The sequence below is a fragment of the Mandrillus leucophaeus genome, unplaced genomic scaffold, assembly GCF_000951045.1.
Source record: "Mandrillus leucophaeus isolate KB7577 unplaced genomic scaffold, Mleu.le_1.0 Scaffold308, whole genome shotgun sequence".
Lineage (NCBI taxonomy): Eukaryota > Metazoa > Chordata > Mammalia > Primates > Cercopithecidae > Mandrillus > Mandrillus leucophaeus.
This window is the reverse complement of record NW_012103232.1, coordinates 1,079,787-1,094,413: the sequence shown is the minus strand read 5'-3', so window position 1 is coordinate 1,094,413 and position 14,627 is coordinate 1,079,787. Positions and strand designations below refer to the sequence as shown.

The 14,627-nt window shown below is 55.5% G+C and overlaps 1 protein-coding gene across 2 annotated transcripts in view; it reads left to right on the top strand.

Moving 5' to 3' along the window:
* Nucleotides 1-14,627, top strand: part of PPM1F (protein phosphatase, Mg2+/Mn2+ dependent, 1F) — a 30,307-nt gene continuing 15,680 nt past the window's right edge. The window contains exons 1-3 of one of the 2 annotated variants that reach the window (XM_011987349.1): nucleotides 1-86; nucleotides 6,741-7,006; nucleotides 13,210-13,361. In XM_011987349.1, the coding sequence (XP_011842739.1) occupies nucleotides 6,801-7,006; nucleotides 13,210-13,361 (358 nt within the window). In that variant the 5' untranslated portion in view covers nucleotides 1-86; nucleotides 6,741-6,800. The remainder of the gene's footprint in view (nucleotides 87-6,740; nucleotides 7,007-13,209; nucleotides 13,362-14,627) is intronic. The other variant, XM_011987350.1, reaches the window with a different exon arrangement.

Genomic DNA, 14,627 nt, shown 5'->3' with positions numbered 1-14,627 from the left:
GGGACGGGAAGTGGGCGGGGCCGACCGGCAGCAGCTTGCTGGACGCGGAGCGGTGAGGAGACTGCTGAGGCCCGTGGAGACCTGGGGTGAGGCGGCCGGGGGAGCGGGATTAGAGGGCTGACGGGGCTGAGACGAGGGTCAGGCTAGCGCCCAAGGCGCACAGGGGTGAAATGGGACCGAGGAACCGGAGGGATGGAATCAGAGGGCTGGGGAGGCAAGGAGGCCGAGACGAGGCTCACGTGGGGGCCCCCAAACGGTGCGGGGGTGCAATGCGGGGGTCCGAGGAGCAAGAGGGGCCGCTGCGGACCTGAGGAATCCGAGGCTGGGAGTTGGGGGGCTGGCGAGCCAAGAGAGCAGAACTGGGGGGCCGGCGGGGGTGTGACCGAGCCGAGGGCCTGGTAGGGACCGAGGGCTATGAGACAGAATGGGGTGCTGAGGGGGGACGCGCCCCATTTTCCGAGATTTGGCCTCTCCCCACCCCCCAGGAGCCTCTAGGCCGGCACGTTGCCCCATATGCCCCCAGTCCCTCCACCTTCAGGGGCCCAGTCTCTGCCTGAGGGCCCCCTGCCCCGCGGCCTCCCGAGCGTCTGTGAAGCGAGCGTCAGCTGCACAAGTGCTTGGGCTGCAGCGGCTTCAGCCACAGGTCTGTGAGCCAGAGCCTCAGGCGCGGAGGCCGGGCACACTGCCGCTGGGTTCGGTCAGGCAAGCCCCTGAACCTGTCTGCAACAGGAAGAACTGGCTCCGACTGCAGGGATCTCAGCACAGGGCTTGACACACGGTGAGGTCCACTGCATGGTGGCGGGCTCCTTCGAAGCCTTCCACGCTGCGGGACAGAGTCACACATGTCGTGGTGGCATTCCCCGGGACAAGTTCCCTGGGCCCAGATGAGCTCTCACCACGGGGGATAGAAAGTGGGGCCGGCCAGCACTCTGAGGCCATCTCCAGTCTCTTCTGTTGTCAAATTTCGCTCTTTTCCTCCTGCACGCGAGGTGGAAGTACCAAAGGCACCTGGCATCCAGAGACCTTGATTGAGTTCGCTTTGCCCTTTCCACCTGTGTGAGACCTTAAATGGGTGCTTGCCCTTCTAGAACCTATTTCTTCGTCTGCAGTGTAGCCTGACAGTATGTACTTCTCAGCGTAGTTGTGAGAGGTAAACGAAATGAATGCCTTTCTGAAAGCCATGAACCTCTACACAAGTTCATTTGTGGAATTCCTTTGAGATACCGCCTGAAGGCTGGGCGCGGTGGCTTATACCTGTAATCCCAGCACTTTGGGAGGCGGAGGCAGGCGTATCACCTGAGGTCAAGTGTTCCAGACCAGTGTGGCAAAACCCCATCTCTACTAAAAATACAAAAATTAGCCACGCGTGGTGGCAGGTGCCTGTAATCCTAGCTACTCAGGAGGCTGAGGCAGGAGAATTACTTGAACCCGGGAGGCGGAGGTTGCGGTGAGCCAAGATCCCACCATTGCACTCCAGCCTGGGCAATAAGAGCGAAACTCCCTCTCAAAAAAAAAAGAAAAAAAAAGGATACCACCTGAAGCCAACCGAGTCTTTTAAGACCCGGCACTGCTGCCCACTGCACCCTTCAGAGTGATGTAGCTTCCTCAGCCCATGCCACCCACCAGTCACTCTTCCCTCTGCCATCACACTTATACCACCTGCTGTACACAAAGGGCCATTGTGGGCTTTCTGACCGCAGGAAGCTTACAGTCTATCAAGAAAGTCAGGCCTGTAAAAAGTGGTCATTGCACAACAGTGTGACTGTGCTTAATGCCATGGAACTGTACACTTACAAGTGGTTAAAAGGATACATGGTATGTATATTTTACAACAAAAAAATTTATATATGTAGGAAAACATCTAGAAGGATTTACATCTAACTAGTATCAGTAGTTATGAATAAAGGAGTAAGAATCTGCTTTGGTAGAAAGAGAAAGTTGGCCAGGCGTGGTGGGTCATACCTGTAATCACAGCATTTTTGGAGGCTGAGGTGGGCAGATCACCTGAGGTCAGGAGTTCGAGACTAGCCTGGCCAACATGGTGAAACCCCATCTCTACTAAAAATACAAAAATAAATTAGCCGGGCGTGGTTGCAGGTGCCTGTAATCCCAGCTACTAGGGAGGCTGAGGCAGGAGAATCGCTTCAACCTGGGAGGCGGAGCTTGCAGTGAGTGGAGATTGTGCCACTGCACTCCAGCCTGGGCGGCAGAGCAAGACTGTCTCCAAAAAAAAAAAAAAAAAAAAAAAAAAAAAACAGTTAACAGTGAATATGATAGTTTTGTTACACCATAGTGATGCAGTTTCCTTTTCTAAGGATTACTGGTTGTTGTTTTTTTTTCATTACCCCGGTTCTGCAGTTAAGCAAGACTTAAGTATTTTTTCTGTGTTCCCTAAAAAACTGGTTGTTAAACCCTGCATTCGTTAAGCTTAGGAGTCAAAACTAATGCACTAGAGGAAAATAAATATTTTAAATTTCATAAAAAGAAAACTTTTTACAAGTCAGATGTGAGCAAAAGTGCCATAGAGACATGAGAGAGAGCATGCTGGATCCAAAGGTGTGGAGATTTCAGCAAAGCCTGGAAGGATCCGAGAGATCTCAGGAGGCAAAACGGAAGGAGGACACCACAAAACAAGGAGGGGAGGGGCTGCCCTAGGGTCAGGGGGACACAGAAATGGAAGAAGGAGCCATGAGAGAGCCAAAGCCCAGAGTTGGTGGCCAATGAGGGACAGGTCAGGGAAAGAAGGAGTCAGAATGACTTCCCGGGTGTCTTCACAGTTAGGGCCCAGGTTCTCCGGCATGAACCCCACCCTGGGACTTTGGGCAAGTTCCTTAGCTCTTCTGCTACAGCCTGCCCTGTGAAGTGGGGATAACCACAAGAGGTTGTTGGGAGGCTAAAAACCATCCCAGGAAGAGTGCTCGGAGCAGGGGTGGATGGCAGCTGGCAGCACCGTCAGCCCCACCCCTGCAGCTGCCGCTCGATGAGTTTGCTTTGCCATTTCCCACCTGTGTGAGACCTTCAATAGGTTCTTGGAGGGTGAGCACCCATTTGGTGTGCAGAGGGGCCCTGATCCAGGAGGAACAAGCTGCCAGTTGCATTTGGCCAGACTGGTCCAGGCAGGCAGCGCTGGGAGGCAGGAATCCATTGTCCCTCCCATGCCCACCCCAGGCTCTTGGTGACTTGCACAGGCTCATGCACACATCCCTCTCACTCCGAATCTTTCACTGGTGTGCCCTGGTCAGGAAAGCCTGGCACCAGGCCCTGCCACCTCTGGTGCTCTCCCAGCCCTGACTCCTCCCTGCGGCTTGCCACCGGCCTCCACGCCATTCCTGATGCTGTCTCCAGTTGATCCCTCAAAGAACCACGGCACTGTCCCCTACCCCGCCTGGCACTCCCAGGGCTGCCTCTGGTTTCCCTTGGGTGAGGAATTTCTCCTTCCTGCCGGATGTCCCATGGTGTACCTCAGATTCAGGAGCTTATGGGGAAAAGGAAGGAAATGATTCCTGTCCCTTTCGACTTCTGGGCTCCAGGGAGGGAAAGCTGTGTCCTGGTTTCTCTCCTCACCCCTTGTCTTAGGTTGGTGATGCAGAAACAAGGGCGCTTGGTCCCCAGCAAGCAAGATGGCCCTGGGCACCCTGCCTTTCTAACAAGGGCAGGCAATTGGCACAGGCCCTGAGAGTAAGCCAGCCCGTCCCCTCTACAGATGCAGACAGAGCTTCGCACAAGGCATCATCACATCCCCTGAGACCTCACTTAGCACGCGTGGCACAGGCACCATTGAGGCCTGTGCGGGTAGCGGGTACAAGGCACAGGGAGAGCAGCAGGTGGCCACAGTGAATCAGGGTCTGCAGTGCAGACAGGAAGGGCCCCCCTCCCTGAGGGAACAGACTGATTGTGGGGAGGAGCTTCCGGCACAGGAAAGAGTACCCCAAGGTCAGGAGGCAAGGAGGCATCTGCATCCCAAAATGTCCAGCAGACGTCACCAGCAAGTGGGGTGAAAGTGAAGGGTCTTGAATTCTGCCGTTGACCGTGGGGCTTTACACTGTGGGCAGGGGTTTCTCCAGGGGGGCCCTCTGTGTGCTGTAGCAGGAAGCATGCTGTCCTCTCACTTGGATCCTAATCATAAATTCACATGAGCACATTTTGTGGTGAGATGACAGAGCGTCCAGATCACTTGGAATTGCAAGGGAGTGGGCGGAGGCCCCAGGCACTGGCAGTTACTGGGGGCAGCTCTGCATTGTTCACATTTCTCTCCCAGAAGCTCCAGGGGGCCAGGGCAGTGGCAGGCAGAAGAGGGGCCCTTGGCCGCTTTCACTGCTTGAGGGCAGCCAAGCTTGCTGGGAAATTCACGCCATCTTCAAATGCCTTGCAGCTCTGCTGGGGCATGGCTGGCAGGCCTTGCCGCCTCCTCATTGACCCACTAGGGCTCCCAGCCTCTGCTTATTTCTCCAGCTCACAAAGTCTTCCCTTTGTGGTTTGAATGTCAGTGTCCCTCCTCCTCTCAGAGTGATTTTTCCTTATTTGTTTTGTGTTCTTTTTTTTTTCTTTTTTGGTAGAGGTGGGGGGTGGGGGGTGGCAGTCTCACTATGTTGCCCAGGCTGGTCTTGAACTCCTGGCCTCAAGCACTCCTGCCTCACCCAAAGCGCTGAGATGCAGACCTGAGCCACAGCGCCTCGCCAATTGTTTTATGTTCTTTATCTTTTTACCTGCTTGCCTTTTGTAACCTGGGCTGCATTAAATTTACTCCTTGTGAATAAATGTGAACCCTAACAATGAATTTAGTCTATCCCCAGAACCTTCAGTAGCAAGCATCCCTATTTCTACATTATTTGTATGTGTCTACTTAAATTACCTTTCAATTCCTGCCTCTAAAAGAAGAGAGGGGTTTTGTGTTTTGTTAATTTACCACCCTTCACCCCTTGCATTCCAAATCCTTCATTGATCAGACTTGATGCTGGGATCTTTCGCTCTGCCCGCCCCATTTTCTTTTGTGTTTTTTATCTTTAGGCTTCCAGAAGGCTTGTTTCAAGTTAGCAATTCCTGATAAGGACAGCCCTTTTGTGGGCTGTGAGCTCCCTGCATCTCTTACTTCCCACTCTCTGCATCCTGCACCTCAGGCCCCTGTCGCAGCCGTCCTTTTAGCAAAGTTTGTAGGCAGAGTCTGTGGCTATTCTAAGACTGATGATTCTAGAAGATTCTCCTTGCCTCCTTCATTCAGTTTTCAGAACATGGAAGTCCTCATGGAGGTGATGGGCTGTGAAACCGTTCCCCAAATTCTCCACCCTAGAATTTGGGGTGTTCCTCAGTCTCATGTCCATTTGTCACCATAGAAGAACGCAGTTTTTCTCCCCAGCTTAGTAACTGTGTAGGATTTCTTTTTTACTTTTTTCTGTATTCAGTCTCATCCACTACTGCGTAGGACTCGCTGAAGAAAGTTTTTTCCCAGCCTGCCTGTTAGACAAAGCCCAAAGTGGAGTCCCCACTGTGGGAGGGTTTGGAGGGGTCAGGCACCCGAGGGGAAGGGGGCAGGAGAGAGAAGGGTCTATGCTGAGCGGGTGCTGGCAGGGAGGCCCAGGTGTGGGACCTGGAGGTGAATCCCCGGGACGATGCAAAGAACATGGAGGGGGGGTGCTCGAGAACTGTTTGGGTATAGGCCAGGCAGGCATGCTGGGGAGGCAACTGTGGAGATTCTGAGTTGGGAGAGAAGAAGAGCCAGAGCCAGCCTGCAAGGAGGCTCTGAGGCACCATATGCCTCTTTCCGGTGAGAGAGAAGCAGGTGAGGGAGTGAAGGCACAGGCTTTGGGATCCCTCTTCAGCCCTGTCTTCCTTCCTGACACCTCAAGCAAGGGACTACCCCTCTCCAAACCTTGAGGTTCTCATCTGTGAAATGGGGGCTTGTCCTGGCTCTTGGGGTGTTAGGGGCAACTCACAGGACTGGTCAGCTCTGGGCATTCCTAAGGACTTAGAGAGGAAGAGCCCACATGCCCACAGTGGGGTCAGCGCCTGGAACTGTCCACAGTGCCCCTGTTCCAGCCAGGGCTTAGCAGGCCTGAGCCATTCTAGGCTCACAATTCCCTCCTCCTATTAGAGAGCATTGAATAGGCTCGATGGTGTCCCAGAGCACCTCCTGTCTGTCCCAGGTTAACCCTCTGCTTCTCTTGGGTGGCCCCAGCAGCCTCTGGGGATCCCTTCCTGCTCCCACTCTGGCCTGTCTCCAAAATAGCCCTGGGCCGGCCTCCTGCATCTTGGCTCTTGTCTTTCCTCCCCTGAACGCTGCTCGAGCCCCAGCAGGTGTCCCTCCTACCATCTGGTCACCACATCCAGGCTCACAGACCTGGTGGCTTCACTCCCTCACCTCAGAGCCCTGCTGGCTTCTCGGGACCCGCGATCAGGTTGAACCCCCTCACCTGCCTCAGTGTCTGGCCTCAGCATCCCTGTGCTGCTCGTCTCTGGCCATGCTGGCCACCTTCTGCCAGGAGCAGTCTTCCTCCTCTTGTCACTTCTCCTTGACAACGTCCACCCAGCTGCTGCTCCTGGCACCATCTCCTGAGACCGGATCTCTGGATGCCCACAAGTCCCCATCTGGATTCATGTCAGGACAGTGGCCAGGGTTGTCCCACCACTTACTAGTGGCTCTGAACCGTGAGGCCATGTACCTGCTACGTGGTGCTTGCAGTTGGGCACCTTCATTGCTGGTGCCGTGGCCCCTTGATTCTGCTGACTCTGACATTTCTCCCCAGGGTGAAGCCTGGAGACCCTCTTGCCCTGGCCCAGCTGCAGGCCCCCGGGATGCTCTGGGCATGTCCTCTGGAGCCCCACAGAAGAGCAGCCAGATGGCCAGTGGAGCTGAGGAGACCCCAGGCTTCCTGGACATGCTCCTTCAAGACTTCCCAGCCCCACTGAACCCAGAGGACCCTCTGCCATGGAAGGCCCCGGGAATGATGCTCAGCCAGGAGGAGGTGGAGGGCGAGCTGGCTGAGTTGGCCATGGGCTTTCTGGGCAGCAGGTAAGCCTGTGCAACCCCAAAGGGGACAGGGAGCGAGGGCGCGGCGCCAGGGCCTACCAGGGATGTGGTGGCTGTTCCCCCACATGTCCAGCCCCACATGGGGATCCGCAGCCCCAGATCCCTATGGCAGCACCGTGTGGACTTCCTGTGGCTGCTGTGGCAAAGCACCACACACTGGGCACTCAAAGCAGCCGAAGCTCATTCTTCACAGGGCCGGAGGCCAGAGTCCAAGATCAAGGTGGTGGCTGTGCCATGCTCTCTCAAAGGCTGTAGGGAAGAGTCTGCTCCAGGCCTTTCTGTTAGTGCCTGGCCTTGACTTCCTGGAGGTCCTTGGCTTGTAGACTCATTCCTCCTAGCTGACCTTCTTGCATGCAGCATCTCCCTGTGTGCCTTCACACCTCCCCACTCCACCTGCTGTGTCTGTGGCTCCTCCTCTTGTAAGGACATGGGGATTTTGGACCAGGGGCTGCTCTCTTACAGTGTGACCTCATCTGTATTTCTTTTCGTGGAGAATGGGGTCTCGCTATATTGCCCAGGCTGGTCTCGAACTTCTGGACTCCATGAATTCTCATGTTTTTGCCTCCCTAAATGCTGGGATTACAGGCATGAGAGTGCTGTGCCCAGCCAATGTGACCTCATATGGACATAACTAATTACATTTGCAAAGACTTTAACTCCAAATAAGATCATATTCTGAGCCACAAGGGCTGGGACTTCAACATACCTTTTTGGGGAACAATTTAATGCATAACAGGTGATAAGCAGTAAGTCCTGTTTCTGATGCATGTGATGGATGAGGAGGCAGAGGTGGGTAGATTAAGAGGCTAGTCTGAGGCCTTACAGTCAAGGAGTGGCAGGCCCACATGGCACCCCGGCCACCATGATCTGAGAGGTAGTTGGCGCTGTACCCCTTCCACAGGTGAGGAAGCCAAGGCACAGAGAGGTAGCACAACCAGCTTAGCAGATTTCGGGGAAGATAGAGAGTTATGTGTCCACCAGCAGACAGTGTAGCTGTCTCCTAGGCTGACCTCAGAGGTCCCTTCCTTGGAAGACCCTTGCCCTCCCCTTCCATTTATTCATTCATTCTGGAAGTATTTGTCCCAGGAAAGATAGTAAAGGACAAGGTCTCTTCTCGAACCCTCTGTGCTCAGATGGGGTCTTGGAGTCAGGCTGTCTGTCTGGCCCAGGGGACAGCTCATGGAGGTGAGCAGGCTGGTGGGCCACATGCTGTTTCTGTGAACCTAGTCCCTTGCTGAGGGGATGTGCCCATGGTCCCCAATCCCAGCATCACCCAGATCACCTGAAATATCACCTGAAGCCATGACAGGCCCTCAGCTATAGCTCCCTCTGACAGAGCCTCTGTCCTCGGTGCTGCCTCAGTATCCCCCAAGTGTGCACTTCCTTTGCCCCTTGCAGCAAATCAACTCTGTTCCTGACACTGACCAAGGGCCTATTTTCCTTGACCCCAGGCCCCAGCAGTCAGTGACTTGTGCTCTCCCTGTGCGGCATGGGTGCAAACGTTGCTAAGTGTCAGCCACATGCAAGAGCCATGCCACCCAGCATTCCCCACAGCCGCCTAGAGCTCAGGAGGAAAGGCCCAGTGGCCACGCTCCACGAGGTCGTGGCATGCGCAAAGGGTGTTATTGGCTTGTTTTGAGGAAATATTTTAGAGATGCGGCACAAAGTGAATCGGCCCCCAGTGGTGGAGCAGAGTGGGCCCAGCGGGGGTGCCGCGCATGGGAGGTGAGGGAAGGCCCCACGTTCTGCCTTCTTGAGAGGAGCAGGTGGCACTCTACAGGGAGCAGGGGAGTCCAGACCAGGGAGTTCTGCAGCCACTGGGTCTTCGTGGAGGTGGCATGGGGCCATCGCTGCCCTGAGGCGAAAAGCCAGGCCTGGGACAGAAGAGTTGATGCACCTTGGCCCAAGCGTGAGGTGACCAGGCAGAGCCAAGTGGTGCCAGCCCCAAACTGGGAATCAGGTGGAAAAGCCGTCCTGGGGAATGACAGAGCCCAGGGGTTTGCTGGGCCTGCGTGGGGCACAGGTGCTGAAGACGGACAGGCCACAGCACCGGGGTGACACATCAGCCTTCAGTTCCTGGGCAGGGGGAGAAGGGCGCGGAGCAGGGCCCCAGGGAAGGATCCAAGGTGGGAGGGCCTGGAGGGCTGAGGAGTGAGTAGGCAGTGCAGGTGACCTGCCCAGGAGGGCCCTGAACCAAAGTTGGGGTCAGTGCTGGGGACACAGGGGAGGGCAGTGGGTTTTGGTTTTGATGCGGGAGCAGCCGGACTTGTTGAGCAGCTGCTGTGTGAGCCACCTAGTGATGGGTGTGACCAGGAGGGGCGAAGAGCTCCTGAGCCTCCTCAGCCCCCGGGAACCCACCTTACATGGTGGACTAAAATGGAGTATTTGAAGGTGTTATTTGTTCCAGCAGTCGTATTGGATTTATTTTTTAAGTTAGTTTTGTTCTTTTCTAGCACGTTCTTTCACACGCAGGTGTGTATGTGCATATGTGTAGTCAGCACTTGGGGTCTGAGTCTCACATGTTGTCTACACTAAGTCCGGCTGTCCACACACACGCACTCACATGTGCTCATACATAGTCACGAGTTCCACCTCCCAGCTCTGCTTCTTGTGTCCCAGCCTGAGGATGGGCTCTTGGGCATGAAGGACTTTGAGCATCTTGGTCCCTGAGCTCTTTCACAGATTGCAAAAGGCATCCTTCTGGAGGCTATCCAGGAGTCACAACACCCGGTCTGCAGGGAGCTGTTTATGCCTTGTCTCCCCTCTTGTTTGTAGCCTCCTGTCACATACTTGAGTCCCTGAGCAGTGCATACCATACACTAATGATTTGAGTGTGGTTTTCATCTCTGCCACTAGATTATAAGCCCCTTGTAACAACCCCTGCCCCAAAGTCGGTGAGACAAGTGTTTCTCAGGCACCTGGGCCTTGCACACAACTTGGCTTGTCCCTGGAGCATCTTCTTGCCTTGTGCAGGAGCCTGCTCTGCAGGGACCAGAATCAGGGTGGATCTGCATGGTGCAGTGACTCAGGGCTGAGGGCCTCTAGGGCGTGTCCCAGGCCAGACCCTGGGATGAGGCAGGAGCTGTGTCCAGGAAGGGGACGATGGTGGCCCTTGGCCAGGCATTGTCTGGGTCCCCACAGCCGGAAGCTGCCTCCCTGCCCCCAGCAGCAGTGGCGGGTGGGCAGGAAGCTGAGGCCTGGCCTCACCGGGACCAAGGGGAACAGGCGTCCCGCCTCTCTGCTGTGCAAAAGGAAAACCCAGCAGTTGGCAGGAAACCCCCAAATGGCAGAGGAACTCATTTCTCATGTCTTGGCTGGTTGTTTTTCAAAGGCAGTTCCAGAGGCTTCTCCCGTGAGTCACCCTTTCATTTTAAAAAATCAGGAATCCGCTGAGCATGGTGGCTTAACGCCTGTAATCCCAGCTACTCGGGAGGCTGAGGCAGGAGAATCACTTTCTGAACCCGAGAGGCAGAGGTTGTGGTGAGCCAAGATCACGCCATTGCACTCCAGCCTAGGCAACAAGAGCGAAACTCTGTCTCAAAAAAAAAAAAATCAGGAATCCATCCCGGTCGATTCCTCAGACCATCAGTAGATGCCTGGGGTGCGCAGCGCCCATAAGACCTGCCACCAGCCTGTGCCATTGGAAGGTCCTCGCCTTCCAGTGAAAGCCGAGAGTGTCAGCCCAGTGCAGAATTACCTTGTCACCCCAGGCATGCCCCCGGCCCCCACTCTCAGGGACAGGCACACCGGGGTGAATGTGTGTCATCCAGCTTCCAGGGCCCCCACTGGGTGGGAAGGCAGATTCCAGGGGTCAAAATGCATGCTAGAGGCCATAGGGCCACTGAGGGAGTGACCCCTTCTGCCCGGAAGAGGCAGGGATGGCTTAGAATTTTAGACACTTCTCCCCACAGCCCTCCTCAGCCACAGCTGGCTTCAGTGTCCCTACCTCCAAATTTCTTCCCCTGATCTGCCCCATGGCTGTCTTTTGCCCTGCCTACCTGCTGAAAGACGCTAACCCAAGGTTAACATTTCCTCCCGTCGGTTTGCTTTCAGCTTGCTGCGACCTCCCTTTCTACCCACTACACCTCCTCGACTGCTCAGCTCTGTTCTGTGACATTGAAAGCAGTGACCCAGTCTCACTTCTTAAAACGTTTCCTTCGTGGCACCCAGAAGGCCACCCTTGGGGTCATCCCCACTTTGCTAACCATGCTCTGGCCCTGTTGGACTCAGCCCCCTATCCTCATTCATTCTGAAGCTCCATCTCCTGCCTAGACCATGTTCTTGCAGGCCCTCAGGCCTCTTGACCGCTGTGGAAACAGAGCCCATTGCCCATCCCCTGCCTGATCCTGTTCCATCCCCATCAGGGTAATTAACTGCACCACGAGCCTCCTAGTTGCTCAGAACAGAAACTTCAACACTGTCCCTGCCCCTCCATCTATACTGCCCGACTCTGTCCACTCCTGTTTGTCTCCACGGCCCTGCCCAGCCCAGGTCTTAGACTCTCTCCTCTAGACAGTCATCCCCTCCCTGCCAGCCCACCCTCCACACCAGGGTCAGAGAGGCATAAAAGCCTCATCTGATCATGCCATGTCCCTCTTCAAACAGACCAAAGGCGGCCAGGCGCGGTGGCTCATGCCATTATCCTAGGACTTTGGGAGGCTGAGATGGGAGGATCACTTGAGGGCAGGAGTTCAAGACCAGCCTGGACAACATAGCGAAACCCCACCTGTACAAAATTTTACAGATTAGCTGGACATGGTGATGTCTGTAGCCCTAACTACTCTGGAGTCTGAGGTGAGAGGATCTCTTGAGCCCAGGGGTTTGAGGCTGCAGCGAGCCATGATTGCACAACTGCGCTCCAGCCTGGGAGACAGAGCAAGACCCTGTCTCTAAAAATAAATAAATAAAACCCAGACCAATGGCAGTGCTTCCATGTTAGCATAAAGCTTGGCCTGCCCTGTTCCCACAGCCCCTCACCCCGGCAGCCCCTATGGCCCCGTCCGCTCAGGGACCTCATGGACCACGCACAGCCACTTCCTCTGCTGACAGCCCCTCACCCTGGCAGCCCCTATGGCCCCGTCTGTTCAGGGACATCATGGACCACGCACAGCCACTTGCTCTGCTGAGTGTGCCCGTTTGTCCCACAGCCCAGGATCAGTTTCCTGGAGCTGCTGTACAGATGACCACAGACCCAGCAGCTTAAACAACAGAAGTGTGCCTCGTGGTGCTGGAGGCTGTTGTCTGAGATCAGGATGTTGACAGAACTGGCTCCTTCTGGTGGTTTGTGGGCAACCCTTGGCATTACCTGGCTTGTAGGCTCATCCCCCAGGTCTCTGCCTCATGTTCCCATGGCATTCTCCCTGTATGTGTGTCTGTGTCCAAATTCCTCCCTCAACTCAGAGCGTCTCGTTCTGTCGCCCAGGCTGGAGTGCAGTGGCACAATCTTGGCTCACTGCAACCTCCACCTCCTGGGTTCCAGCGATTCTTCTGCCTCAGCCTCCTGAGTAGCTGGAACTACAGGCACGCGCCACCACACCCAGCTAATTTTTGTATTTTTAGTAGAGATGAGGTTTTACCATATTGGCCAGGCTGGTCTCGAACTCCTGACCTCATGATCTACCCACCTTGGTCTCCCAAAGTACTGGGATTACAGACGAGAGCCACTGCACCCAGCCCAAATTGCCCTTTTTTATAGAGACATCAGTCATTGGAGTAGGGGCCCAGCCTGCTGCAGCATGACCTCAACTAATTCCATCTGTAATGACCCTGTTTCCAAATTAGCTTCATTCTGAGGTACTGGGGGTTAGGGCCTCTGTATGAATTTGGTGGGGGACATAGTTCAACCCAGAACACTCCCTACCCTCCACGGTCCCCAACTGGCATGGGTGATTCCTCTGCCCTCCTGTGACCAGGAGCTGTCATCAGCATGGATGTCAGGCAGTTTGCTTGACCATCAACAGCCCCCTCCCCGCCAGCCCCAGGCCCAAGTTTGGTCCAGCTCCCCACCAGATGGTTGCGCGTCTGCCTCTGCCGTCGTGTGACCTTCCTGTCCCAGCTCCCCAAGGACGGGGGCTGCCCTGCTGGCCGTCCTGACCCCTCAGCATGTGGGCTGACAATTGGGGAAGGGGTGCTAGGTGTAGTCTCCTGCTGGGTGCTGCCCCTCACTTCCCCCTCCTCATCCCTAGGAAGGCCCCGCCACCACTTGCCGCTGCTCTGACTCATGAAGCAGTTTCACAGCTTCTACAGACAGACCTTTCCGAATTCAGGAAGTTGCCCAGGGAGGAGGAAGAAGAGGAGGAGGAGGATGACGACGAGGAGGAAAAGGCCCCTGTGACCTGTGAGTTCTCTTTCTTCTGAGGCGGCCCCAGGGCTGCTTAGCAGGCGACAGACAAAGGGTGAGGGCATTGTGGGGAGCCCATTGATTGGGGTCCCTAAGGGTGCTGGGGCCCTTGCTGACAACAGCAGCAGAATCAAGGAGCAGAGAAGGCTTGGGGCCCCAGCGAGGTGGAGGGTGGTGGTCACAGCCCTCCATAGGACACGTGGTTCCCAGTCAACCCACGAGGCAGGGGTGGGTGGTGCAGACACCCTCCTGTGTCTTGTCTAACTGAAGTTCCAGAACAGCCCAGGAAATTAAAGATGCTTGTCCCATTTCACAGAGGATCTCACAGGCGATCTCTGGTCACGCAGCCAGGTTCAAGTGCCCTCAGTGTTGTAACTCGGTTAACATGCGCCCAGGCAGGCGAAGTCAGGGTCAGCCAGGTGGCATGCCAGCAGGTCTCGGGGGACAGCAGCATGGTCCCCTCAACACTCAGGCCCCCTGCCTCAGCTGCCCCAAGTCAGGATTCTGTTGGATGGAGAAGCTCTACGGTGTCCGTGAGCCCCATGGTTAGATGCTGGTGGAAACTTGTCTGTCAGCCTGCTCCTGGGACAGCCATAAGCACGGTGTGGCCAGGGGAACCCAGAAATGGAGAGGGCTGCAGAGCCATTTCACAGAGGATCTAATCATTAAAAAGCAGGGCTTTTATTTCATGTGACTTTCTTTCATTCTAGTAATTTCTTTTTATTATATTTCGCCAAAGTGTTGGTTGATGTTGGACCAGAAATACAGGCAGTGAGAATCGCAGGCTGCAGCAGGGGTGCCACAAGGGGGTAGCAACGCCCCACCCAGCTGAAAACTTGTCCCTGGACAGGCCAGCAGGCAGCAGAGTCGCAGTGGATTTTCCCTTCCTTGCCATTTCCTGTCTGCCATTTCCTTTCCATTCCTTTGCCATTTCCTTTCCTTTCCCTGTTGTTCTAAATTCTGCATTACTAGTGCATGCCTGCATCCAGGGAAAAGCAAGGAACAAGGTGGGAGAAGAGAGAGAAGGCGAATACCCGAGGCGGCCAGCATCAGTCGGTGCCGTGCCGGCGCTCTCCTCCTCGCTGTCGTCGCCTGCCTCCGCCCTGGCTCCCTGCCCGCATTCCCTGGGAGCGCAGCCTTGCCTTAGCCTGGGAGACAGCTGTCCACAGTGACAGGCAGCCATTGTTCTCGGCCGAGCCAGCGGGCCTCCGGCCGGTGGCAGCTGCTCCTCCTCGGCTTTGCGGCCCCACCAAGGGGGCACCG